Raw genomic sequence first — 26,762 nt, 5'->3', positions numbered from 1 at the left:
ACTTACCCTTCTCATGCTTGCGTGCCCACATGCAGCCTAAGGCCTCACCCAGGGTAGCTCGCCTCCAATTCTGATCCCCAATTTGCCCAGCAGAGCCCCAGCCTTACAGCTGCTCCTGGGATCGAACTTAATTTCACAGGCTTCTTTTGATCCTTTCATGTCCTTGCAGCCTTTGCACACCTGCCAGCCCTCATGCAGCACTTGGCCGACAACTACAAACACTGGAAGACGCTGGATGACCTCAAGTGCAAAAGCCTGAGGCTTCCATCTGACAGCTAAAGCCAAGACAGACGAGGGGCCTCCTGATCTGCAGAGGGCACCGAGAAGCGCAGCAGCGTGCGCAAGAGGCTTGCTTTTATCATGAAAACGACAGGCGGAGGTTAAGGAGCGAATGTTTAATACTGGACTCTCAATCACTCAAGTCCCCAAATTTCATTTTTAGAAAGTTCTGTTCTGTGAAGAAGAATATACATTCTTTGGAACAATCACTTAGTGACAGAACAAACACATGGCACAATGCTTTGCCCTGCTGTCATCCTGTGTGCCCTTGTCAAACCATGGAGCGACCAAGACTTGGTGCCGGGGAGCCCATCTCTCTGGATGATGACCAAGTAGCTTAGCTGGTGTTCAGCTCATCTCTTACCATAAAAATCACCATCACTGTTTAACTTGACTGTCTTCCTCAAGAGTATCGGTCTGAAGGATTCCCAAGAATATCTAAGAAAAAAAACTATACAAAATGAGCAAAACAACCGGGACCAAATTACCGATAAATTAGTTAGCATCACAGCCTCAGTGGCTAGGTGGTTCTTCTGACGGATGGTGTGACAGCCAAGCTCAAACACAGCCTTGGTCTGGTGAGTGCTTTGTCTGCATTGGTAGCAGCCTGTAGCCCTCTTTCCTGTAAAAGGGATTCGTCTTAACAGAAAGCCATCCATGATGGGGAAGGGAGGGGCATTTTGTTTTGGGGGAGTCCACGAGTTTCCCTTATTTCTGGTTTACAGAGGCAGTCACAAGGCACTATAGTGAGTATTATATAAAAGCCATCAAATCTGAATGCCCTTGGACAAGCTTTTTTTAAAAAGATAAAATTTATACACATTTGCTGTTTAAAATTTTTATTAAAGCAATCTAAACTTTCTGGGCATAAGTCCGTGGAGTATGTTGTGCTGTTTACCCTCTATCCATATATCCTGGGGAGGGAAGGGCAGTCTCAGATGTTTTAACCTATCTATATTTGAGATCATGCCATTTTGCTTTAATGATGTAAAAGAAAAAGACTGCAAGATGTGTAAATATATCAGAAAATAGGCATATGGGGAAGCAGTAAATACTATTTTAAGCTATTAACTGTATGCTAAAAGCTTCTAAAGCACAAGCGCATATTTTTATACGGCTCTTTTCACAACTTTCTGTGATCTACATGAAGTCAGACTTGAGATTTTCCTTTTTTTCCCTTTTCTTCCTTTCTCTTTTACCAACCAACCCTTCTCTATGTAGTATAAATAGCAGAAGCTGAGTAAACTAAATATCTTCATTTTTCTTTCAAATTCTCTATACTCCAATCTGCATTTTTAAGAGGTAAAAACAGACTGAATTAATTGAATTAGTAGTTACTTTTTTCAAATGAAAATTGGAACGCAGAACACTTGAAACTAGTACATTGGAAGTGAAAAAAATGACTTATCAGTACATAATGTGCCAATGTTTTTTTCTATATTTTGTACCAAAAAATGGAAACATATATGATAATTCCATGCAAAGAAATGTATCTAAATTATTTTTGTTAGCTGTAAGAGAACTTGCTTCCTGAGGACAGCGGCTAGCTTTGTATTGTAATGCTGCATTATGTAAATGTGATGGAAATGTTTTCGTGAAGTACTTGTAACTAAATTCCTACAGCCATTTTTCATTCCCAACAGCTGTTTTTATTTTACCTCTTTGGCCTAAATTTTTCATAATTTCAAATTTCGGTTTCGCTTCCTTTATTTCGTGAGTCACACACTTTGTTTTCAGAACACATTAAATTCAGGATGTCAGAATACCATTTTAAGGGGCTAAATAATTTGCCTGGGCTTCCGAAGCTTGCCTGAGGCCAGGACAAGCTTCTCCTGACCATCTTGCTTTCAGTTCCATTTGGTAAGTAACATTTATCAGATGTCTGACATTTTCTACATGAACGTTACAGCTTACTCAGTGTAATGGCAAACTAACTTCCTGTTAACTAAAATGTTAAATGCTTTAAGACTGCCAGGTTCTGGAGCTTCAGCACAGCTCTGCTCTTCATCAGTGTCATCTACTGTGGTGGAATCTTCTACTGAGTTGCTGAGTAAATAGTACATTCCTCCAAATAGTCAGTTTATTAGAAACATAGTCTTTCAGTTGGTATGTGCATCAGATGAGTATAAACTATTATACTTGCCTCTCACAGTGTTTACTAAAACATTCCGTGTTGAGGGGAGCCACGTTAATTTAGGAAAATGCAATACTATCTAATACAGAGAGAAGTCACAGTGTTACTACTGCTTAACCAGAAGAAGTTAGTTACAAAATATTGTTTCCTGGACCAGAATGACCCTATAATTTAACTAAGTCATTCTTTACTTCCAATTTAAGATTGTAAAATTTGCTTGCCTTCAGAGTCAGGACTGGTCAGTCTTGTGGGCAGAGAACAAGCCACATCTGTTCAACCAGAACCCACTCGACTTGAGAAGGATGGACGGAAGGGATAACAGAACGCCCCCAAAGCGTAGGTTCTTGATTGTGTTATGTGACTAGAGCCGGAGAAGGAGGTAATACATATATTTTTAAATAAAAATGACAAGGCACACTACATAGTGTTACATCTTGTGTTTCAAACATAATAGCATTGAAAGCTGAGCTAGAGAAATGGGAAAAATGCACATATATGTGTTGACCTCAATTACAAGTCTTCTAAATCGAAAGTTCTACTTTTAGCAGGAGTCTACATACAACTACTGAGCAGCCATCAAGTCTGAGCCCCGACTAGAACCTCCCATCTTGCTGTTTTCCTCCACCTCTCTGACCTTAGGGCATTCGTGAAAGCAAAAACCATCAAGTCCAGTGAATGGGTTGGAGGGTTAGTTTCTCAGGGTGGAAAACTCTAGTGTCTTACCAGAGGGACCAAGAGTGGTGCTGAGGGTAATATTTGCTCCCAAAACTCACCTGTGGTTTATATCACTCCATGTGAATAGATTACTATCACAAAACACTAACCCAGAAGAGATTAGGAAATAAAGCAGTTAAAAATCTACGCATTCCTTATATAATTCACTGAATATGTCTTATGTAATTCAAGAAAACAACTTTAGGGCCGGCCCCGTGGCCAAGTGGTTGGGTTCGCGCGCTCCACTTCGGCGGCCCAGGGTTTCACCGGTTCGGATCCTGAGCACAGACACGGCACCGCTCGTCAGACCACGCTGAGGTGGTGTCCCACATGCCACAACTAGAAGGACCTACAACTAAAAATATACACAACTATGTACCGGGGGGCTTTGGGGAGAAAAAGGAAAATAAAATCTTTAAAAAAAAGAAAAAGAAAACAACTTTACAAACTCATGACCTAATGAGGAATTCCCAAAGAAAACACTAGGTAGTGAAGTCCATCCATAGAGGAAAATGAAAAGGCTGAAAATGACTCTGAGATACTCAGCGGCAGCAATCGACAATCGGATGCACGCAGCCCACAGAGCATGTCTGCCTGTTAGGGATGCCAGCCTCAGTCCAGCATCAGGATGAAAGATTAGAAAGCTGCTTCTGTGGGCCTCCTCAAATATGCCAGGAAAACAACAATTTGTTGGCTAAAAGGCAGTGCTGATTTTCCTATTCTTCTCTAATCAAGATAACAAATTTTGATATATTTCTCCATAAAGCTATTTTCATTGTGAATTAAACAGAAATAATGAGTGTGAACATTATCTGGTTTTCCTCAGGTAGATAGATAAGCCGCCTCTCTCATTCCAGTCCTCTCTGATTTCTGTTTTAAAGCTGCTCAGTGATGCTAATGAGACTGAAGCTAACTAGGTGCAAGGCCTTACCCGGCCGGTCTCATTTCCTCGTGTCTAACATCACGGCATTGGTCTGGCATAGACGACCTTAGCTCTCCCAGTCTTTGTGGGGAGTTGTGGAAGCAACTGTCAAGTTAGTAAAAACAACACATGATAAAGATTCCAGGAAGGCCGTGTGTGATGACCAAATAAATCTGCAGAAAGTGCTGACAAGGCTCAGTCTTCTGACGTGTCACCAGGCACTTACTTTCATTCTTTCACGAGCAGTTTAAATTTAAGAATAATCCACAATTAAACCCACCCATTTTTTAATGTGTGGGACACTTTTTCTCCCCTTTGGTACTAAGAATTGGACTGCTCTGGCAGAAGGCCAGTGGGGTGAGGCAGATGATCAAATCTCAGCGGTCACTGCAGGAAACTACGCACGTGAAGCTTCCTCAAGCGTTTCGTGTTTGAGTCAATGGTAAGGTGAAGCAGGAACTTGCGGCCGCAGTCTCTAACTCTGCTGACCCAGCTCTCATCCCTGGCATAGATGAGGAACAGCTGCTGGTCTGCTGCCCATCTGGCCAACAGCTGTTCAGGCCAATGCACACTGGGGGAAAAAATACACCCTCATTTCCTATTGATTTGAGTTTATAGGGATTTCAGTAGCTAGCACTAAACGTGTCACTTAACGATAAGTTCTGAAAGCTGCGTCGTTAGGCAATGTCGTGCAAACATCAGCGAGTGCACTTACACAAACCCACATGGTACGGCTACGACACACCTAGGCGCTACGGTACTAATCTTACGGGCCCACCGTCATATATGCAGTCCATCGGTGAGTGCAACGTCGTTAGGTGGTGCCTAAACACAGTTGGCACCAAAAAAGAGTTGTAGTTGAACAGTAAGAGATTCAGGTTTGCTCTATAGAACACTGATAATCACTAACTGAAGACCAGAGGGATTTGCAGGAGAAAGGATATATTTAAATTTATCACAAGAATCCTTAATCAAATGGGCTCCACAGAAAACCAAAATAAAAAAACACTTCTAATAAATGCCACAACTTTACTGTTATCTCTACTTCTGTCTCCTCACAAGGTTTAGGGTCAAATTCAGAAGCTCAAAAAAACAGCATTCCCCACTCCAACAGCAGAGCAAGGTGCAATTATACACCTCTCATCTCCTGCAGGCAGGGGTCCGTTTTCTGGAGATTTCAAGGTTTAAATCCCAGATGTGCTATAGCATCCTACCTACTTTTGCGTGGCTTTTTCATTTTTCTCCCAAAGTATCTTCTATAATTATCATGTATATTTATTTCCTTAAGTGCAGGTTCCTTAAATAAATTTTTAAAAGAATGAACAGGTCTAGTTAAAATATTCATTTTCGAAAACAAAGTCAAAATCCAAAAAGGCTAAATGAAAGAGACTACATGTAAGTTTAAAAATCTGATTTCTGGTGATAAGAATTTAATTAGAGGCAATAAAATGATACTAAATAAATAGGTTCTGAGTACTATTCCACTCATTAAACATAAGTTCATACAATTTCTGGTGTGGAATTTTTAAAAAAACTTGTAAGGACATAATGGTATAATTTAATTCTGAATCAACAGATATTTGTGCTATGATCTGAAAATGTCACTTTCAGAAAAGTCACTGCTGAAATTAGACCCACTTCCTCAGTGGTTTCAGGTTACTGCTATGTGAAAAGTCAGATGAAAAACCCGTGGTCTGTTCTTTGGTGGGTGTGCCAATACCTGAGGAGCAACTTGTTGCTGGTTGGCAGACCCACAAAAAAGAATTCAAACAAATTTTACGGAATGACAAGGAAAAAAAATGCATTACAAATTTAAGTGATCAGTATGTTCATAATTTTCAGAGTATTACCCTATATTTGATGTCCAGGATTCATGCACATGTATTCCAAATTCCTTAGACTAGACAGTCAGATATAAGTCGCCATTCTCCTCTAGTTTTTCAAATAATTTTAAACTGCGCAATCCAGATTCTCGTTCTCCATTTTTCCACAGAATAATGAGATGATCTGCAGAGCATGTCACTAGTCCGTGATCTTCAAAGTATAGAAACATCTGTAAAGAAATTTAAAACTACTCATTATAGGAACTTCAAGGAGAATGGAAGTGGCTGATTCTAGACTAACACGTGTGCTTGTAAGATTTGTACCCTGAAGACTTCTTTGGACCTGACTGTAAAACTCCCTATCGTTTTCCATGAGAAATTTTATTTTTAAGTGTTGGCAACAGTCACACACAAATACACAAATACTAAAATATATCAATACCAAACCCATATCTAGTATTTTAATAATCATAACTTTGTTAGTATCGCTCACCTACAGAACTATAAATAGCTGTTTTTGTAAAGTTTGTGAATTCCCAAAGTATCTTCTGAACAATCTAATTCTTCAAGTACTGGTCTTAAGATTTTTGTCGGGAGAAGTGTGCTAGACCTGTTTTACTTAATTATTTACACTTGCCTCATTATTTATGCACAAATGGCTACCATTAAAATGTCTGCCAAAATCTCCAAGATAAACACTGGCTTTAGCTCTCTGTATAGAAGGAGATACAACCCATCAATCCATAAACACTTACTGGCTGTCTAGATGCTTATGTTCCCTACCCTCAAGAAGGTTCTAATTCAGTTGTAAAAACCAATCATAGTTGAAATAATTAGGGCACCAGTTAAAGACTATGTAATCAGGTACTAAATAATGTAGTTCAGACTATGATTTGCCACAGAAATTCAGAAAAAGGGGATATAGATCAATAATAACTGAAATTGTCAGAGAAAGCTTCAAATAACGTCATAAAACTCTCTAAATAAAGGGCAGGTCGTGCCTGGGGAAGGAACAGGCTGGAAGCTAGGAACAGGAAAGCGGAGCATTGATGAGAAGGCAGCAAGGACACTGTGGAGTGGAGAGGTACCATCAGAGAGGAGATGAATGCAGCCCTGAAAAGGACAAGCTCCTCAAAGGAAAGGGTGAGACAAAGGAGAACAGAAGGTTAAAGAACAGTAGGAGGAGAGTTTTCTTTGAAATAACATACATTTCCAAAGACAGCAGGTTAAGGCCCTAACTGATGACACAGGAGTGAAGGGAGGAATACGGGAGCAAAATTCCTCAAGAGCTGGAAAAGACAGCATTCAGCCCACAAGCAGAGGGGCTGGGATGGAGCCAGGGTGAAAATATAAAAGGAGTAAGGACGTTCAGGAGGTAGCGCCTCAGAGAGAGCCCAGCTCTTCTCAATGAAGCCACAATGCTGAAGTATCAACACTTTCTCTTGGGAAAATTCCTAAGAATCTGACTCTTCCATATTAAGACAAATGTGCCATTTTGTAGGTTTCCCTCACCACATAAAAACTTCTACTGGATTCCTACTATTTTAAGAATAAAGTCCCAACACCTCAGCCTTCCATTCAAGGATGTTCATAATCTGACCCCAAACTACTTTCCCAGGCTGTCTCTCCTACTAGTTCTGTTCTCAGGGACCCAGGGCCCAGCCCAGCCAATCTACTCCTTGCCACCACAGAGATCCTATCTTTGCCCTTCTGTCCACCAGAGCCCATCCTCACCACGCCCAATTTACACCACAGCCACCCAAGCAAAAGCAAAGTTGAATAACAAAGCAAAACGAAAATGACTGGTCTACCTGTTAGAGGAAAGCAAAGATGAATAGGACGCGGTACCTGGCCTCAGGGAGCTTATGGTCACGAGGCTGCGTTAATCGCACCCTACCTTCACGGGTCAGTGCAAGTCTCAAGTCTCATGTTTTCCACTAACCATTTTCTTCTAATTCCTGAGTATTCACTGTCCGGTGCTCATCTGGGTCCCTCATAAGCAGTCGAGAATAACAGCTTATTAGGTCTGCATGCTCCTTCTCTACTAAAGTATAGGATCCCTGGGGGCAAGGATTGTACTTTGCATCTCGCTGTAGACTCCAGTGTGTAGTGCCTGAAATATGGGAAATGCTCGATAACAAGCGTGGTGCTGCTGGTCCTGTGCGTAAATGCACTTTCAGATGAAAAGTCATGTGTTCCCCCCTGGCTATGAGGAGGGAAGAGCAATTTAAGAAATTCATTACTTAGGGCCCTGCTTAGACTCTTAGCATTGTACTGTTACCAGTTCCAATCCTCTCTCTATCTCGACTGATCTTATTCCCTCATTAAGGCAATGGTGCCTGTGGTGAATATGAATGGATCTGAATTTCTACAAGTAGAATTGTATGCATCTTATAATTCTCAACTAATACTTTCAAATATGCACAATGATAATCAAGACACTGGGTTTTACTAAAGCTAACAAATTATCATCCTTTCAAGGGAGATAAAAACAGCTCGCTGTTTATGAATTTGATCAAGGCCCCTGGAATTAGGTTCTGTAAGGCTTTAGCTCCACGTATATAACCACAACCCTCCATGCACCCTCTATATACCACCATAACATATATAGATCTAAAAAACAAACATTATGCACACTGCCCTTATTGTCAGCTATCTCTATCTCAAATAATGATGATTAAGTCTATTTTTTGGAAGCAACGTATATTCCTTGCTTCCTCAGATCATATCTCTGTAAAGGGAGATCCTAATTGCACATACTATAACCTATCCTATCCTATGTTTAGATTCAGCAAAACCTACAGCTAAGAGAGAAAGCATAGGTCTTTCTGAGACCAAGTGAATGAGAGCAGTGAGATGCAAAAGCAGGCATCCCCTGGACATTTGCACGCCTGTTAGAAACAGCACCTCCACAGAGGACGAGTGCCCAATCAAATCTCCGATGAGCTCCAGCGAACACGGAGTGGTATTCTCTTGCTGCTTTTTAACAGGTTGGCTGGCTTGCTTGTTCACTCTTCCAAATCCCCACATGTTAAAAAAACCTGGAAAAACACAATCATTTCAGTTATTTCCAAATTACTGTGCTCTTTACTTAACGATAGTGATGTAAGATGAGAAACACAGAAACTTAAATGCAAAGACGTTCTGTGCTTATCTCAGTCCAGGGCTAAGGGGATGCTTCCAGGCGCTCTGCCGGGGTTTTTAACATGTCACTTCATTTCCTCTCTTACCTAACCAGGTTTGTTGCTCATCTCTTTTTACGGCCCCTACTCACCCCTGGTGAGGGTGTAACAACATGATAAACAGACAGGCACTGGGAATGAAAGAGGAGAGAAGTAAAACGCCTGCATGGCAGTCTCAAAAAAGTCACAATTCAGATCTATCAACAAAGGGTAGCCCTGTGTGTCCAAAATCAATACCCTACGACTTCAGATAACCAGTGGAAACTCCAGAGGGGCCAGCCTTTGATTTCTCATGGAAAGGCTGCTGACTAACCAGGACTTTGTTTTTCAAACCAACACCTGAGAGTCAAGAGCTCACACAATTAGGATATAAACACAAAAGTGTTTTTCCATAAATTGAGTTCGGTGTTAATGACAATGCTTCCAGGATGAAAGAACACTTGAGGCCGACATCTGATGGTACAAATTATGTTTGTGTATTAGGCAGAATTACAGACAATATAAATGAATGACTCTTTCATTAGGTCAGATTACCCGAGCACCAGTCTCCCCTCAAAACAACAGAGTCCTACTTGACGGAATTGAAATAAACAGGCAGTTCCCCCTTAAAGCAATATTAAGATGTGAATCCCAGATCCCAATTACCACATGCTTCCTGTAAACATCTTATGTCTATTTGGAGCACACTGTATGTTACTGTTTTGCCTTTAGTCTGCCTTTCAAATGAGAAGACTATCTTTTTGAGAAAAGATACCCACCTGTTGGTACAGGCTCTGCTGCAAGCTGCTGTTTTTCTCGTAACTCCCAAATGCGTACACTGCCATCTTCTGAGCATGAGATTAACTGCCTGTCAGGACAGAAAATCAGTGATAAAAAGACAGAGCACCATGGATGGCCAGTGCTAAATTCGCAGCGAAAAAATCAGTGGAGGCTTCAACTGCTTTTATTCATTCGGCTCTTGGCAGGAGCGGATAAAAGTCCCAGTTTAACATGGCTTGACAATGCAGAGGAAAAGCTCTCTTCAGGATACGCACAATTATACTGTCACATTGGCTCAGATGTGGTAAATATACCATCTCCATCTTTTAAAATGCACCCAGGAAAGTGGGTATGAATTACACTTTCTTCTCAGGGTGCCTCTCACTCTGAAAGTATCCCGCCTAGAAAATCATACTATTCCCTTCATATAATTTTACCCCTAGAAACGCAGCCGTCAAATTTACGTGGAGAGGAAAGCCCTCACTTCCTGGCCTTAGACAACAGGAGACTACCATTTGATTCTGGCATAAACAAACAACAACAAAAAGGTGGGTTAATGGAAAATATAAAAAGAAAAACTGGCATATAAGTAAGTACCCAAAAGTCTTGTACCTTTGTATATAAATACCAAATCTTAAAGGATCTCTTCTAATCATAATGAAATTCAATATAACTCGTTTGAACCCTACTCCTTGTATGTTTTGTAATATACTGCCACTAACTCTTCCATTGGAGACAGCATAGGGTATTCTCCATTTCCAAAAGAACACAGCAGGTCAAGCCATGGAGCCAGGTAACTTCGCCTCCTGAGACATGACAGTGGGGCCCGGGGAACCGCGCACTTCTTTGACCTGCTGCGGAACTGATGGGAATGCGTACCTGTTTGGGAGTCTGGCAATGTGCAGGACACTGGAGTCATGCGCGGTTTTCTGGCAGGCAATCACACGCTTCATTTGAAGGTTATACACATATAAACCCCTTCCAACTGCAGCAAATACATTCTGAGGGGAAAGAAGTTCAGAAATGGACAAAAAACTAGTACTTATCACTACCAGGTGTAACAGATTTGCAGCCCTGGTGTGACATCAGAAAGCCACTGTTATCTTACCCATTCCTAGCCTTCAGCCCAAACACCAAAGCACTGACGAAAGCCCAGAGCCTTTAGAAGGTAGAAGGGTGCAGCCGCTGATACAGAGAAAGCTCTGCACATCACCCCCCTTAGCATCACTTCCTTCTTCCCTGAAAGACGCAGCTACAGAAAGGAGCTATGGCCGGCAGGCTGGCCTCGCAGGGGAAGCTGCTGAGGGACGACCCAGGTTTTCATTCATATAACACTATATCCTTGGGAAAATTACTTAGCTTCTTTTGTCTGGAAAATGTGAGCAAAATTACTTGCACTTCACAATCAAGAGACCGATAAAGGATACAAAAAATATGTGCTATAGTGGCACTATCATCTTAAGATCCTCTGAAGGCTTCACAGAAACAATTTTCCAAAAGTATTAGAAATACCTTTTTGCTAAAACAACTTTAATCTTTTGAAAGTACTTTCACCAATATTTATCTTATTTCAGCCTCACAACATCTCATTAAGGTAGAAAAAGCAACTACTATTGCCATTTTCCAAATAAGCAAATTAAAATTAAAAAGAAGATTAGGGGCCAGCCTGGTGGGCTAGTGGTTAAGTTTGGCACGCTCTGCTTAGGCAGCCTGGGTTCAGTTCCCAGGTGCGGACCTACACCACTCATTAGTGGCCATGCTGTGGCAGTGACCCACATACAAAATAGAGGAAGACTGACACAGATGTTAGCTCAGGGCGAATCTTCCTCAAGCCAAAAGAGGAAGATTGGCAACAGATGTTAACTCAGGGCAAATCTTCCTCACCAAAAAAAAAAAAAGATTAAAGTCACACCAAAAATTAAGACATGGAGTCAGTATTAGAATGAAGGTGGTGTTACTCCAGTCCCTCGCTCTTTCCTTGCACACAGCACCTAGCTTCTGAAATTATTTTTCAAGTCACCAGACTTTCTGGAGCACTTGTCTTGGAATCATTCATTCTTATTCAGTAGGTACCCAGTGAGGCAGACTTTTCAAAAATCCCTACACATTGCCTCCCTTTTTTCACCAAAGAACCCTTCTCATGTGGCCTCTAACACTACAAACCCAACTCAGACCTACAGTATCTGGACCACAACCTGCCTCCAAGGCTTACCAGAGTCTGGATCTGGAGTGATCCCCTTGTTCCTCAGGATGGGTGCTCTGCATTCAGCAATGCAAGCTGAGGGCCAGTGCCAGGGGCATTGCTGAGAAGAGCTGGGAAACTTACTAAAATCTAGAGCCCCATGGGTAGCAGTCAATGCAAAGAAACCCCAGAAACTAGTTCCACAGCCCAGGAAACTGTGCAGAGTCCAAGTGATTTATCTACTTACATTATAAAAGGAAAGAAAGGAAAATGATAAAAACAACTAGAGAATTAATGAGCTTCTGGGCAGCATTTCCTCAACACAGTAACTATCAATCACCTATCATCAATAATTAATGGCTTCCTGTAGAAAGAAAGAACCCCCTATAAAAGAAGGAAAATTAGGGAAAACTAACACTTTATCAGGCATTTATAGCAGTTACTAAACATCAACCCAAATTTTTAAGATTAAAAAGAATACAAAATGAAAAAACATTTTAAATACTAATTTTTACAAAAGTGAGAAAAAGGTATCAAATTAAAAATACATATAATTTTTTGGGCTACAGCTCTTAGAAATGTAGTTGCCATCTTTATTTTTTTATCACATGTATTTCTTCTTTTCAAAATAAAGTCGGGATATAAAGAAGCTTAATCTTTGGCTATATTAGCATTCTTTACCCTATTCTGCTTTGTTTTTAAAGTGAAAGAGGTGCAAAGAAAAAAATGGAGCATACTCTCCCCATCCAAAACACTATTACTGAAATTTTTAAATAAAAATAACATGCATACAATTAGAAATTTTAAACAGCATAGAAAGGCACAAAATAAAGTGCCATAAAAGCTTCCGCACACCCCCTCCTCAACGGTTCCAGCTCTTAAACATTTCTTGTGATGACGTTTAAAAAGTAACCCCCCTTTAAACACATTTTCTGCCCCTGAAGCTAAAAGAAGAGATGCTCAGATCAGAGCCAGGATTCAGTGACGCATTTGTACTAATCTCTTGCTGCAAAAAAAGATGAGAAGAGCTTCCGGAGCAACCCGGCCAACGCCTGCAGGACTGAAATCATAATCCCCGCATGGCCGTCCTGCCCCAGGGTGCCAGGAGACTAAAAGCAAAACGTTCCTGAAATTTCTAATTTCCTTTACCTCACTAGGAAATGCACCCGCATCTTCAAAAGGATTCTTTCCCAAAGTGTTTCTTAAAACAATTTTAACATTATCCTCAAATCCTAGGGAGTTATTTAATCCAACCCAAAGTTGCAAGAGAGCTTTTAAATCTGTGGCCACCTGCCTCTGGGATAGGAGCTAAGATGAAAAGGCTTTTGTAATGCAGTGTGCAATCTTTGAAAACTATCAGAACATTTTAAAGCACAATCTGAACATGGGGAATGACACCTTTCTATATCCATCATGAGATTAAATTTTAATAATTAGAAATTGGGTTTATTAAAAAAGGCAAATTTACAAAAATTTACAAATATTGTCTCAATTTTTTTTTTTTACCTCTTCATCCCATGTGAAATGATGAATAGAAATGTCATTTGGTTTTTGATAGAGTTTTATTTCTTGCTGGGTGTCCAGCTGTGTCCAGAAGTTGCGTTCACAGGCTTGCACGGTCCAGTCCGAGACATCCCAGATGATCAGCTCTCCAACGTGGGAGCCGGACACAAAGCTCAGATCTAGGCAGAGTTCATATACGTCTCATTATTGATCATTTTACCTAGGCTAAACGTAAAAATTAATGGACTGCCCAGTAGTAATGCTCTATAAAACCACAATAATTGCAACAGTGAAGTACCTACACAAGCCAAACAGGAAGATTAATAGAACAGAACAGAAGAGCCAGAAATAGACTCAAGTTTCCTTATTTAGTACGTGATAATGACTGCATTTCAATTCAGTGAAGAAAGAAACACCTCATGCTGGAATATTTGGTTAAGTATTTGGGGAATAAAAATAAAAGAACCTTACCTTGGATCATAGGCCGTTTAGAAAAGCTACACTTTTCCTGCGTTTCTCCTTTATTCTCATACCACTGGCACACACAGCATTTCTGACACTAGGGGTCGGGGAGATGGTTTCCCACACCAAGCAATTCTGGAACACCAGCTGGGGTGGTGTCCTACAATTTAACCCAATTCTGACACTATCTACCTGGAGACAGCGTCAGATCCCACAGGTCAAGGGCTCAGTCTCTCAAGACCGTCTGCACTTCAGTTGACAATCACAAGTCCAGGTTGTTACCTGTGCTCTGACTGATCGGCTATAAATCAGAAGTTCTCACCCCTTCCTTGGGTTCAATTAATTTGCTAGAGCAGCTCAGAACTCAGGAAAACAGTTTACTCACTGTTTAGCAGTTTACCATAAAAGGACATGATAAAGGATACAGCTGAACACCCAGATGGAGGAGGGCAAGAGATGCAGGAAGGGTTGTGAGGCTTCCATGCCCGCTCCGAGGGCGCCGCTCTCCCGGCACCTCCACATGTTTGGCAACCCGGAAGCTCTCCGAACCCCATACTTTCAGGATTCTTATGGAGACTATATCACGTGGGCATGATCAATTATTAACTCCATTCTCTGGAAAATGGGGGGTGGGGCTGGAAATGCCAAGTTTCTAATCATGGCTTGGTCTTTCTGGTGGCCAGCCCCCACCCAGAAACCACCAAGAAAGAGTGGCCTCATTAGAACAAAAGACACTCCTACCACACAGAAAATTCCAAGGGCTTTATCCAGCAGCTCTGTGTCAGGAAACATCAGACCAAATATCAGAACACAAGACGCTCCTTGTGCTCTCACCACGTAGGAAACTACAGGGGTTTTAGGAGCTCTGTGCCAGGAACTAGGGGCAGAGGCCAATAGATGTTTTCTATCATTCCACATGTACTAAAATAAGTTCCAAATAGATTAAAGCATTAAAGGTACTTAAAGGATCGAAGAAATAAAGGTGAACACTTCTATATGAACATGGAGTACTTAAAGGCTGTAGAGGAGGCAGGGTAGGGGGTGGGCAAAGAGATCTGCAAATATCTACTTAGCAAAAAAGTCATACTTTTTTTTTAAAGTACGCTTTTTGGTGAGGAAGACTGGCCCTGAGCTAACATCTGTTGCCAACCTTCTTCTATTTTTTTCTCCCCACAGCCCCAGTACACGGTTGTACATCCTAGTTGTAGGTCATTCTAGTTCTCCTGTGTGCGATGCTGCCACAGCATGGCTCGATGAGCGGTGTGTAGGTTCGCACCCAGGATCAAAACCAGTGAACTCCAGGCTGCCTAAGCGGAGCGCTCAAACTTAACCACTCAGCCCCAGGGCAGGCCCCCTAAAACTCATACATTTAAATAACAAAAAGCTGGGGGAAATTTGCAATTTAAAAGTCAAAATAGACTTATTACACTTGATACATGAGGAGTTCTTGGAGATCTAAGAACAAGATAAATACTCTAGCAGAAAAAATGGGCAAAGGACCTGAACAGGCAAAACAAGAAATACAAATGGTCGGTAAACACATGAAAAGATGTTCAACTCTCTTAATAATCAAAGAAATCTAAAAGCAATGAGATACTGCCTACTGACTTGCAAACTGGGAAAGATTATCAGACAGGAAAATATGCAATGCTGACAAAAGTACAGGGAATCAGCACACTCACGCATTACTAACACCCAGTATGAACTGGGGCGATCCTCTCAAATTTGGTAGTGTGCATCAAAAACCTTAGAAAATGTAAACCCAACGACCCAACAATTCACTTCTAGGAATTTATCCTGAGGGAAGCACACAAAAGATATATGTAACAAGGTTGTTACACATAATATTAAAAATCTAAAGATAACCTAAACATCCAATTGGAGACAAATAAATAAATAAGATATCCACAAAATGAAACAGTAATGCTGTTATTGAAAATTAGGTTGGAAAAGTATGTTTATCATGATATGGAAATATAATTCATGACATACTGTTACAAAACAGAAAACCATATGTGTACACATATACACACATACATATGCCCAGAAAAACATCTAGAAGGATATGGACCAGTGCTTAATACCGTATGGTGGGATGCTTTTAATTTTAATTTTTACATTTTTTATGTTTCTATTTTCTCATTTTTCTATTATAACTATGTATTACTTGTACAATAACAAGTTTTTTAAACCTTTAAAGAAAATGAAATTAGTGGGCCGACTAAGACACCTTACAAATTATGTATTTAACAGAAAATGTACAACTGCTGAGACTAAAAATTATCTTAAAGAAATGTAATTTACTTTAATTCTTACTATTTAGGGTAAAGTACAACAGAACAAGGCACTGCGAGTCTAGAAACCCAAGCTCTAGCTTTGGCTCTCCTGCCACCAGCCATGTGGCCCTTAGGAAGTCCTTTAACCTTTCTCTGTCTTGGATTTCTCATGCCTTATATGAGAATGACGGTAAAAGTCAAATTAAATATAAATGTGTAGTCATTTAAAAAAGACATCAACTGTTATTTTTTGAGTCCCTGGTATTATTTTGAGCCCCTGGTATTATTCCATATTGATGGTATTAAAATATCCAGTTACTTGTAATTTAGGAATACATAAACGAGTAATTGTGATTTAATTATTCCATTTATCAAATAAACAAGCAGGACAGAAATCTCTAATGAGGAGATGAACAATCTCTTAGAAATAAGGAATTACCAGCAATAATACACATAAACATTATTTCGTACTGGTTCCAAGCCCAATTTCTACAGTTTATTAACAGACTCTCTAGAATTTGCTCTATGGAGAAATAAGTTCGTTTCTTATCTGTGGAGAGAAATAGGCTTCTAGTTTTAATAGTGGGCAATTTAAGGCAGTACTAAGCTTTCCACGACTTTCTTTTCTATCCCTTTCCCTCTTTCCAATTTCACTCACACTACAAAAGAACCAGAGAAGCTAAGGAGTGAAGGTTCTTCCTGACCCCAGCTCTGCACATGAGCTCCTGAGACCACACGGCCGCCTGCTCCGCCTTAACCCTCCCAGCGTCTGTGATTCCTCTGGGTAATAGAAACAAAGGATTTGTGCCCAGTTGGAATTTTTCACTACAAACAAAACACTGGCATTTACCTGAGTCAGTGCAGTTCATCACTGTGCAAATTATTTATATTCTCAAACAGGTCATTCAAAATGTTTCACACCAAACAACCTCAACAACGTATTATACGTGGATAGATTTTCATCCTATGTAAGTATCAAGTCACTTAGTATGAAAATCTCACCTGGCATCTGTCTACCCATCCCTCACAAGGACTAATACTTTGTGATTACCATCCCATGCTGTCAGCACAAAACAAGAAAAGGAATAAAATAAAGAAGAAGCACCCAGAGCTTTTTGCCAGAAGAGACAGGCAAAGTTATCTTGTCTGTCTTAGGAAACCTTCTGCTCAAGCATTCGGATCTTGTAGCAAACCTGGTATCCATGACCCACATTTGTGAGCGTTCTGTTGTACCCTTCTAAGGTTGCCCTGGGCCACATCTTTCATTGGTAAATGGTGGGGACAAAGAAGCAGGGCTGAGAGTGAAGCTGGGAACTGCACAACATAATCATTTCGAGATCGCCAAAATCGGCAGCACGGCCGATATGCCTGTGCACAGGACAGGATTAGACTGTCACGGTGTTTTCAAATTTTACCAGACTACTTGTCCATATGATTCCTATATAGGCTTTTGGCTTACTTATTATCTGTACTGTAATTTTACAGTCATGGAGTTTAGAAAGTAAAAAATTCTCATTTGCAATTTTTTTGCGTTTTCTTCCCATCTTCCTTCCCTTAAGTAGTTGGCAAAGAAATACTTGAAGGAAGCTTTCCTGGGTAAACTGTTACACAAGCGTCTCTGCATATCACACAGCAAAAGAGGCGCCACGGAGTCAAGGCTTCTTCAGCAGCATCCCCTGGCCTCTGTTAAGGAAGCACACTGGCTCAATGGTACCAATGCTTCACCGCTGAAACGGGACAAGCAGGCGGCACGACCAGCGTAATGGGCCAGAACACTGTTGTGCTTTTCTCAGCAGCTCCAGGGCCTTGGAGCTTACGGCTCCATGTCAGAGGGTCTCCCACACAAGAACTTGCCTTTTGTGCTGTCATCCACGGCTAGAGGAAAAAGAGCCCCCAGAGAAAAATAAAGGGGTGCTCCCAACATTATTACTTGTATCTCCATAGACAATCTGGTCCTTAGACTTGCAGCTGGGCTGCACAAGAAGATGGCGATTAGAGAGGACAATTTTCAAGCTGGGAGGGACATTCTCACTGGCATATCTGAAAATGTCACTGAATGGCACACAAATGGAGACTACTCTTGATGCTGTCTGTGCCTCCCTTTCCCTTTGCCTGTTTACACAGAGTATTGTTCAAAAGAGCCAACCCAGGTCTCAGGTCAGGGGGTGCAGCCCAGTCCTCCCACCACATCACACTCATAGCATCCCTACCGACCCTCTTACTGTCTCCGCCAGACTATCAAACTAAAGACATCCAGGAGGCCTCTTATCTGACCTTGGAACACAGACGACTCAGCAGAGCTCTGATGATAGAAGGTGTCACTTTATCCATATTATTTATTTCTATTTATTTTATGTTTATTTATATATTTATATTCAAGTGAACTAGCTAAATCCCAGGATTTGTGGTTTGTGATCCTCTCCTGCCTGATGTCCTATCTTATCTGACGTCAGATTCAGCTCCAGGAGATACTCATTAAAATCATTATGAAGCCAAATCGGATGGCCGGCAAGTCAAAAGCCACCACCATGAGGAAGGGCAGATATGACCATTTTCTGTAGACCTTTACCTTACTTCGGTGGTGCTCTCTGAAAATCTTCAACCATGAATACAGCGGGCTTGACTCTTGCTCCTTCTATCATAAGTGTATAACTTGCTAAATAATATTGTACTGGTTAGTCTACAAAAGAGGAACTAACTAGCCAGAACCAACTGCCAAAGCTACCAAAATGCCACTAAGCATTAGTATTTACAGCCTATGACAATCATCCCACAGCTACCAAGGAGTGCCTGAGATAATTATGCTCCCCCCATCACCTCTTTTCTCTGCCCTACTCCACTCTTCTCCTTGTGCCTAAGTCTTGGACCGACTAATCTACAAAACTGGATCAGTTCCACTGGCTTAACCTCCAAGTACAAGAGACTGGCAGTCCTCACTACTCTAAAGCGTATTTTAATGACGGTAATTCTAGAATCCTAAAACAAAACAAGACTGAAGTTCAGAACAGGTTATGATAACAAGTATAAAATTTCACATAATACAAACATGCACACGATGAGCTTACCATTGACATTAACCAATGAGAGAATGTTATCCTGGTGATCAAGGAGGCGCTTAACTTCAAGAATATTCCATTCTAGTGATCCTTCTGTGGGTGCGACCAACTTGAAAATTACTGAACGAAAAGACAGATAAAATTTTATTAAAATAGTCGTAGAAGATAAAATTCTATTTCTCTTCAAAAAGCCAGCAATTTATTAAGTGAGAAATACCTAAAATATTGAAAAATCCATCTCCAAAGAGAGTCATTCATACCACTTTAAAATACTTCTTTCAAATGCTTGAGATTTTTGAAATGATCTGCGAAAATCCCGAGTGTGTCCTTAGAACCCTGACCCCTTAATAAACTATTCTAAACCCACTACCAACCATGGAGCCCTGTCCTCTCCAGGCTTCCGTGCACGTCCGCCGGCGGCCCCATCTCTCAGCCAGCGGCTGGCCCACGTCCCTCAGTCATCTCCACTGTCAGCTTTCTGTACTCAGGTTCCCAGGCCATAAGCACTGCTACAGAATAAGCTACAAACTCACGTTTAACTTCAACTCAGTGACGACTTCAACCGCTGCGTCTTTCAACTTTTCTTTTTTTCTTTTTTTTAAGATTTTATTTCTCCTTTTTCTCCCAAAACACCCCAGTAGGTAGCTGAGTATTGTCAGTTGTGGGTCCTTCTAGTTGTGGCATGTGGGACGCTGCCTCAGCGTGGCCTGACGAGCGGTGCCACGTCTGCGCCCAGGATCCGAACTGGCGAAACCCTGGGCTGCTGAAGCGGACTGCGAACTTAACTACCTGGCCACGGGGCCGGCCCCATTTTTAACTTTTCTTAATACCTAGGCGTACGGCACTAAATGGTGAACTCTCTGAGGAGAATGTGCCTCGTCGTTGTTGCGTGCCACACAGTTCTTCTCACTATAGCAGACCCTCCAGATGCCCTATATGCTGCTCTACTCATTATCTGACTTTAACAAATACTTTTATTTAAACTAGCATATAAATTCTAATTTTAATCCATACAGAAAACCCCAAATCAAACCAACTGGAGTGAATCTATCAACAAACATTTACTATTCACCTACTATGTTCCAGGCACTCAGACATCAAATGTGAATAAGGCCCGGCCACTGCTGAAACACTCACCGCCCAGAGTGGGAGGGAGCCTTGTGGCCAGGCTGATGCTCAGCATACTGTGCGCTAAAATAAGCCACTGCACCAAGCGCCGCGGATGCTCACAGACTAGGGACTAACACCTGAGAAGCGGACAGGTCTCAGAGGTCACATCCTTTCCAAGTGGCGGCTCCTTACTAAGTCTCTCTCCTTTCTCACACTCCTTTCTGGAAAATACATCACGCCACGTTTCTTTCTATGTCTCTGGACAATGTTTTCAAACTGGCAAATCTCTAGCAAGGTTATTTAATCCTGACAGCCATTCACATTGCAACTGTGGCTGTCAAAAGAAGAAGGTCTTCCCATCAATACAAAGGGGATTCTCCCTGATTCCCATGAAAGCTGTGTAAACTGCTGCAGCTGGAACACTACCAAATAACCCTGAGACTGGAGCTGTGGAATAACAGGCAACGTACTGTTTAATCAGACTAACAGAGATCATAACCTGATCAGACTAACAGAGATCATAACCTGAAATACTGACAAGAAAAGGAAATCTGCCAAGTTGGCTTCTAGAAAGAACTACAAAGGACTAAACACAATGTGAAACTCTTCAGTGAGCCCACAAATGCAGCCTCTACAGACGAGCATCCACGGGGTCACCCATGCAGTAACTTCAAGGAAATAAAACAAACACGAATTAGATCAGAGGACAGAAGAGAAGCAACAGTCAATTCTAGAAAAGGGTTAAGAAAACAAGCCCGGCCTCTCGGCCAGACTGAAGTCCCAGAGCCGCGGCCCTGCTGAGCCGGGAAAGCCTCAAAGTCGCTGCGGCACAAAGGAACTACATTTCCTCCCGAAGGCGCCCTCACAGAGACGCGGAAATGCGCGTGGGACGCTTGAACCAAGGACACGGGCGCGAGCTGGCTCCTGGAGACAGAAACAGTACTCCACTTACAGGAATGAAACTTCCTTTAATATAAGGAAAAATGGCACTGCATATTTATTTTATGATAGAGCAAAGTAAAATGCAGAACGTCATTTTCAAGAACATTATGTTTTATAAATTACTTTCTGAGTAAAACCAGCTTCCACGTGGTCCTTGTTTCAGATGACATTCTAACCCCTGTTGAGGCATCGGTATGGCTTTTATTACTGCTTCAATGAATTCACTCATTCAGTCGATGAAAATCTCTCATCTGTTAGCAGAAAGAAGAACAAGAAAGTTCCGGTCTCCAAGGAGCTCCCATTCTGAAGGGGAGGGGCGAGGAGACAACGAAAAGCAAGCAGAAGTCTTTTTTTAAAGTAGCAAGTGAAATGAGATAGATTATGAGATAGGAGATTGTGAGGACACGGAGGAAAAACGGCCGGGAGGGAGGTGTTAGGCAAGCAAGGCTTCGTCCTCAAAAAAAGAGACACTGGAGCTGAGCTCTTAAAGAGCGAGTAGGAACTAGCCAGATCAAGGAGGACGATGAGTAGGAAGACAAGCCTGGAACAGGGTGACAGCAGAAATGACTGCACAGAGGTGCCAACCCCCCCCGGGGAGGTGGGACTCCCAGACAATCCAGTGTTGACAATGAGAGATCCGGGGCTCAGGGAGGCAGGAGGCAGATAACTGGGGGCCGAGCTGACATGGTGAAAGGTCTGGACTTTACCTTGCAGGCTTCTGGAGTCCTCACCTTGGTCCTCTAGGGCATATTTCATTCATTGGGAGCAAAAATAAGGCCCATGTGAGTTTTTTATAAAACCAAATGTATTCAATTTAAATTGAATATTCTTTTTTTCTGAGATCATGTTCCTCATACTTTGCTGTTAAAAAGTAATTACAAAATGAGGGTGGTAAATGGTCACTTGTTTGGATTTTTGTTTTTGTCTTTTAATGTTTTTACTAAGCAAAATAAAAATTTGGCAAACTATGGTGATCTCCAGAAGTTTGAACTTTCGTCCTAGTCAGAACTTGGGCCTCTAGAAACGACTGCTGTAGGCGACAGAAAGGCTCTGAAGCTGTTACGTAGGGGTGCAGCCTTGCATTTTAGACAGATCCCTCTAGCATCTACGGAGAGTGTGTCCGAGAAACACTGAACTCGGGGAGGAGAAGGCACGTGAGAGGCACTAAGGAGCAAAGGGAAGATAAGTCAGGAGAGCAGCGCAGCGGACCAGGCGAGGGAAGACACGAGGGCCCGAACAGGGCAACAGCAGTGAGGTGCAAAGGAGCGGAACAAACTACTGAGAGCAGCAGGCCTCAGAGCACGGCCCCCAGGGCAGCCACTGTTAGCAACGCAGAAGCGCAGGCCCACTCCAGTCCTCCTCAGTTAGAAACTCTGCGGGTAAGGCCCCAGCTGGGTTTTTAACCAGCCCTCAGGTCATTCGGGCGCACACTAAAGTCTGAGAACCACCGAGTTAGAGAAAAACCAGCTAAACACAAAGTGAATGATCGGCTCCGAGAGGAGAGAAGCAGGGAAGAGCTAGGCGTCTGTCCAGCTCGATGGAGAATACAGGAAAACTGAATTTCTGCAAGGAAGGAAGAAGAAAAATCTAAACACAAAATTACAAACTATCTTATAAAAGGAAAGGACAAGCACAGGGTCTAGAAAATCACTTCTCAGACACCGTTAGACCTGGAAAGGTCAGCTGAAGAAAGAGAAACCTGGCTGCAGAGCAGTGGGGCCTGCAGACGGCAGTTACTGAGCGGTGAACAATTCGCTCACATCTCACGGCCCCGTGCAAACACAGCACAGCTCGGGGCTGGTCTCTGGAAGCAGCACAGGCAACATCAAGCCCTCTGGGCTACAGCAGACAAATTCCTCTAGAAAGAAGCAGCTCTTAAGAAGCAGGCTGACTCCACCTCTTCTTGGCACCCAAATTCTGTTCATATGGCAGCGAGCGCACAAGGCCTCCCTGGCAGGGACCTAAGAAAGCGGCCTCCGAACGGCATGTTTCTGTCAGTCTAGACATTTACACAGTTTCTCCTGCTCCCCTCCCTCTGCTCTCCTGCTGCTCTGAGAGAAATGGCATCGACTCCCCCCGAGAAAAGGAGTCTCATTCTGGCTTCCAGAGACAAAACTCCACAGTTTCTGCCTTAGGGAATCCCCAAAATAATCCCCCTCTAACCCTCCTAACTCAAGTCTTCAGTTTCCAGAACATTGACAGTTGTTTTATGGGGTTAAAATTTTTGCTGAGTGACTGGACGAGTGTGGATCAGCGACAGGGAAGACAGGGGAACGTAAATGGCATCAGAGGAGTGGGGCACCTTGCCCACCCGGCTATGTTAGACCAAAGGGTGGTACAAAGACTGACCTAACGTTTTGCAAATGTCTCGGTCTCCACGTCACTTCAACAATCCCAGGAGGCCAAGACTGGGCAGGGGCAGACGTCCCTTAAACACAAAACTAATCAGTCTTTTCAAAATGTATACACAAGTCTAACGTAAAATTTTAAAAAGAAGAAATAAAAGAAAAAAAAGAGTCATACTCACTCAGCTCTTTGCCAACTGCTGCCACAACACAGTTCTTAGGGATTTCAATCAAAGCACTGACCCCTTCAAAAATATATAAAACAAAGGTCAAATTATTTTCCTCATGGATTACACCAAAAAAAAATGTTCTCAGCTTTATGTCAGTCATTTCCCATACGGGGTGAGCACACACAATTTGCTACCTCACACTTCCTGGCTCCCTCACATGTGCAAAATGATTCTGTGAAAAGCAGGTGAGACCTTTGGAAGACATTATTGATTTATTAAGAATAGGATATGCTCTTTGAATATTTTTACTATCGTGGTGAAATTACTTACCAGGGACCCCTTAAGATAATCACCATCACCACTGATACGATGGCTAGCTCCAACAAGACGTGAGACAGGCATTTTCCTCAATATAAATTTAAGAAGTTGGAGTGGGCTCGCTGGCAGTAAACGAGTTAGCCAACAGTCAACAGCTAAGAAAGTAGCCTTCAAATAGCATGTTTATAATCAATTAATATATTTACGAAATTCCTTGCATTACTAAAATAATCAGATTCAACATTCCACCACATTTCACTTTATTTAAGTATAGAGTTCTGAGTATCTTTTTATGGCTGAATCATGAAATGATATTAGAGGAACCATTACTTCTGTAAGATAAGTTACAATTATTACTTTTGTCAGCAAGAATTAAAGAGTTGATATATTAGATTCAGAACCAACACAAGTGTTCGCAAAAACTTGTTTATTAAAGTTAATTTTTCCATTATGAAATAAGTAATTTACATATATATAATTTATAACAAATCTAGAAATCTGGAAAATATTCTACTCATTTGCTTTACCTTCCCACCCATCAAAAGACTAGCACTTTGTGATTCTGGAAGTATTTCTGGCAAAATCTTTCCTCCTCATAGGGCTGTTCGAACAGGATGTTTTGTATTTTCCCGTGTTTGAGGAGAAGGAGGTGATGGTCGGGGAGGAGAAAGGGGAAGAAGAGTGGTATAAGATAAAGAAGTGGAGGAGACAGGAGAGCAGGGGAAAGGGTAGCAAGAGAATTCTAGATGCAGAAAACAGCTTCTTAAAAAAATGTTTATCAAATTATTTGTAAAGCAAAAATCCTGGAAACTCAATAATCCAGAAGTAGCAACTTAACACACAGAATCACAGAGCACACTGCTGGAAAGGGCATGACGTCCTGTCTTCTAGGCCAAGGCTCTTTCTATCGTGTCATATGACTACGATTATCTTTGCTTATTTCCAAATACAGAATGACTGTCCCTAACGGCCCTGCTAGCCATGAATCAAGCGAGGCTTATGGAAGGAGCTTCATGAGATAAGGGCCTAACAGCACTGCTACCCACCTACTTGGCATCCTGTAATTTGGAAAACCCAAATCACAAAAAGCTTTGAAAAACCCACGGCCTTTTCAAAGCTTTCCAGCAGATTCTCCCAAAGGTTCTGCCATCTCTTGAGACACTAATAAACAGGGCAATTCTCTGACTACTTATGTATGGTACTTAAAGAAAACTTGCAAAAGAAAGAGAGACTGCAACAATAGGTGGTTATTTCTATTAACATACAAAAGATTCTTTACAGCCCTGATTTCAATATGTCGCAACACAGTTACTAATAATTCCTGGAACAAAATTCACAGATAACCACAGGGTACTGTAAGAAATAGAAAATGTACCTGTAAATAAAGAGATGTAACTCATGATAACAGAAAACATGAAAATACACTCTAAATTCAAACAAGATTACTAGTGATAAAATGCTGAACTGAGAGTTAAATTGTAACCCTTAATAAGGTATGGATTTACTTTTCCTAAGATACCACATTATTTTTCTGATATTTCATAATACCTACGTGGAGATAAGCTAGTTCCAACTACGAATTGTAAATTCAATTCACAGGGCTCCTGCTATCTTTAAGACGTCAACAATATGCTTAATAATATTCTTTCTAGGATGTCCATGGGTTCATTTGATTACTTTTAGAAACAAAAATAGTTAATGGTGTATCATATGACTTCAAGGTTACTGTCATTTAAATGTACTCATTTATACTTATTTTTACTCTGAATAGATTTTAATTTTATTTTTTAAGATCCTGGGTATCAACAGAAATCAAACTGATTTTTTCTGTTAAAACCAAAAATGTATGTCAACAGAACTCTGAGAAAATAGAATTTTTTAGGTAAGTTTGCACATGAATGAACTCTTTAGTAAAGCCAATTATAAAATGAGGTCATCCTTAGCAATCTATTCAAAGTCCAATGACTCCACAAATGAAGAAGAAAACGCTCTTGTAAAGTCATAAAAGTCTGCTTCCAGGTGTCAAGGTACTCATCAAACTCAGTTTATGAACACAGCACAACAGCACACATGGACAGATTTTTCTTGAGCATTTTTGAGAAATTCTGTTAGAAGGGAAAGGGAAGCCAAAAGGAGGCAGGGTCTTCTCCTTCCAATTTGGGATGAAAATATATTTTACCCTATCCCTTAACCTGGAGAAATATGGCTACATGTTATATTCAGAAATAAAAAGAAAAAATCCCCTATATTGACGTCTGTCTCCATGGAAAGTCTCTGAAGACTCTCTGTGTCTTTCAGAGTCTGTCAATCATAGTTCACAATTACGTTGATTTGTTTCTTACCTGTATCAGAAAGGTGACTAGTCTTACACAGGAGATCTAATCTTCGGTTCCAAACACAGAGGTCACTCCCACCAGAGAGCCAAACATCTAGTCTCTGAAGAATAGTTAAGCACTGCAAAATTCACGTGAAACGTATATCAGTTTAGAAATTCAAGCGTTTATTGGTGGTTTTAAAATACGTACACAAGTTCCTTGACGCCCTTCCCTTCAAGAGAAGGAGCTTCATTCTCCTCCCCTTGGATG

General features: G+C 41.4%; 2 protein-coding genes across 9 annotated transcripts in view; one reads left to right on the top strand and one right to left on the bottom strand.

The window, feature by feature from the left end:
• Positions 1–1,141, top strand: part of PDE8B (phosphodiesterase 8B) — a 214,354-nt gene extending 213,213 nt beyond the window's left edge. For all 7 annotated transcript variants that reach the window (XM_046666114.1, XM_046666113.1, XM_046666115.1 and 4 more), the window contains exon 22: positions 170–1,141. In XM_046666114.1, the coding sequence (XP_046522070.1) occupies positions 170–279 (110 nt within the window). In that variant the 3' untranslated portion in view covers positions 280–1,141. The remainder of the gene's footprint in view (positions 1–169) is intronic.
• WDR41 (WD repeat domain 41) overlaps positions 330–26,762 on the bottom strand; it is a 53,757-nt gene continuing 27,324 nt past the window's right edge. Inside the window, exons 6-14 of one of the 2 annotated variants that reach the window (XR_006889337.1) lie at positions 26,520–26,631; positions 23,872–23,934; positions 19,302–19,412; positions 13,502–13,677; positions 10,693–10,814; positions 9,813–9,901; positions 8,780–8,913; positions 5,900–6,102; positions 330–717 (exon numbers count right to left, since the gene is read on the bottom strand). Coding sequence is in view for 1 of the 2 variants with exons in the window: in XM_046666117.1 (XP_046522073.1) it covers positions 5,950–6,102; positions 8,780–8,913; positions 9,813–9,901; positions 10,693–10,814; positions 13,502–13,677; positions 19,302–19,412; positions 23,872–23,934; positions 26,520–26,631 (960 nt within the window). In the remaining variant the exon portion in view is untranslated. Of the gene's footprint in view, positions 718–4,974; positions 6,103–8,779; positions 8,914–9,812; positions 9,902–10,692; positions 10,815–13,501; positions 13,678–19,301; positions 19,413–23,871; positions 23,935–26,519; positions 26,632–26,762 lie in introns of those variants that run through there. The other variant, XM_046666117.1, reaches the window with a different exon arrangement.

Source organism: Equus quagga, chromosome 7, assembly GCF_021613505.1.
Source record: "Equus quagga isolate Etosha38 chromosome 7, UCLA_HA_Equagga_1.0, whole genome shotgun sequence".
NCBI lineage: Eukaryota > Metazoa > Chordata > Mammalia > Perissodactyla > Equidae > Equus > Equus quagga.
Note: the sequence above shows the minus strand (reverse complement) of the source record. Positions and strands in the feature narration are given on the sequence as shown.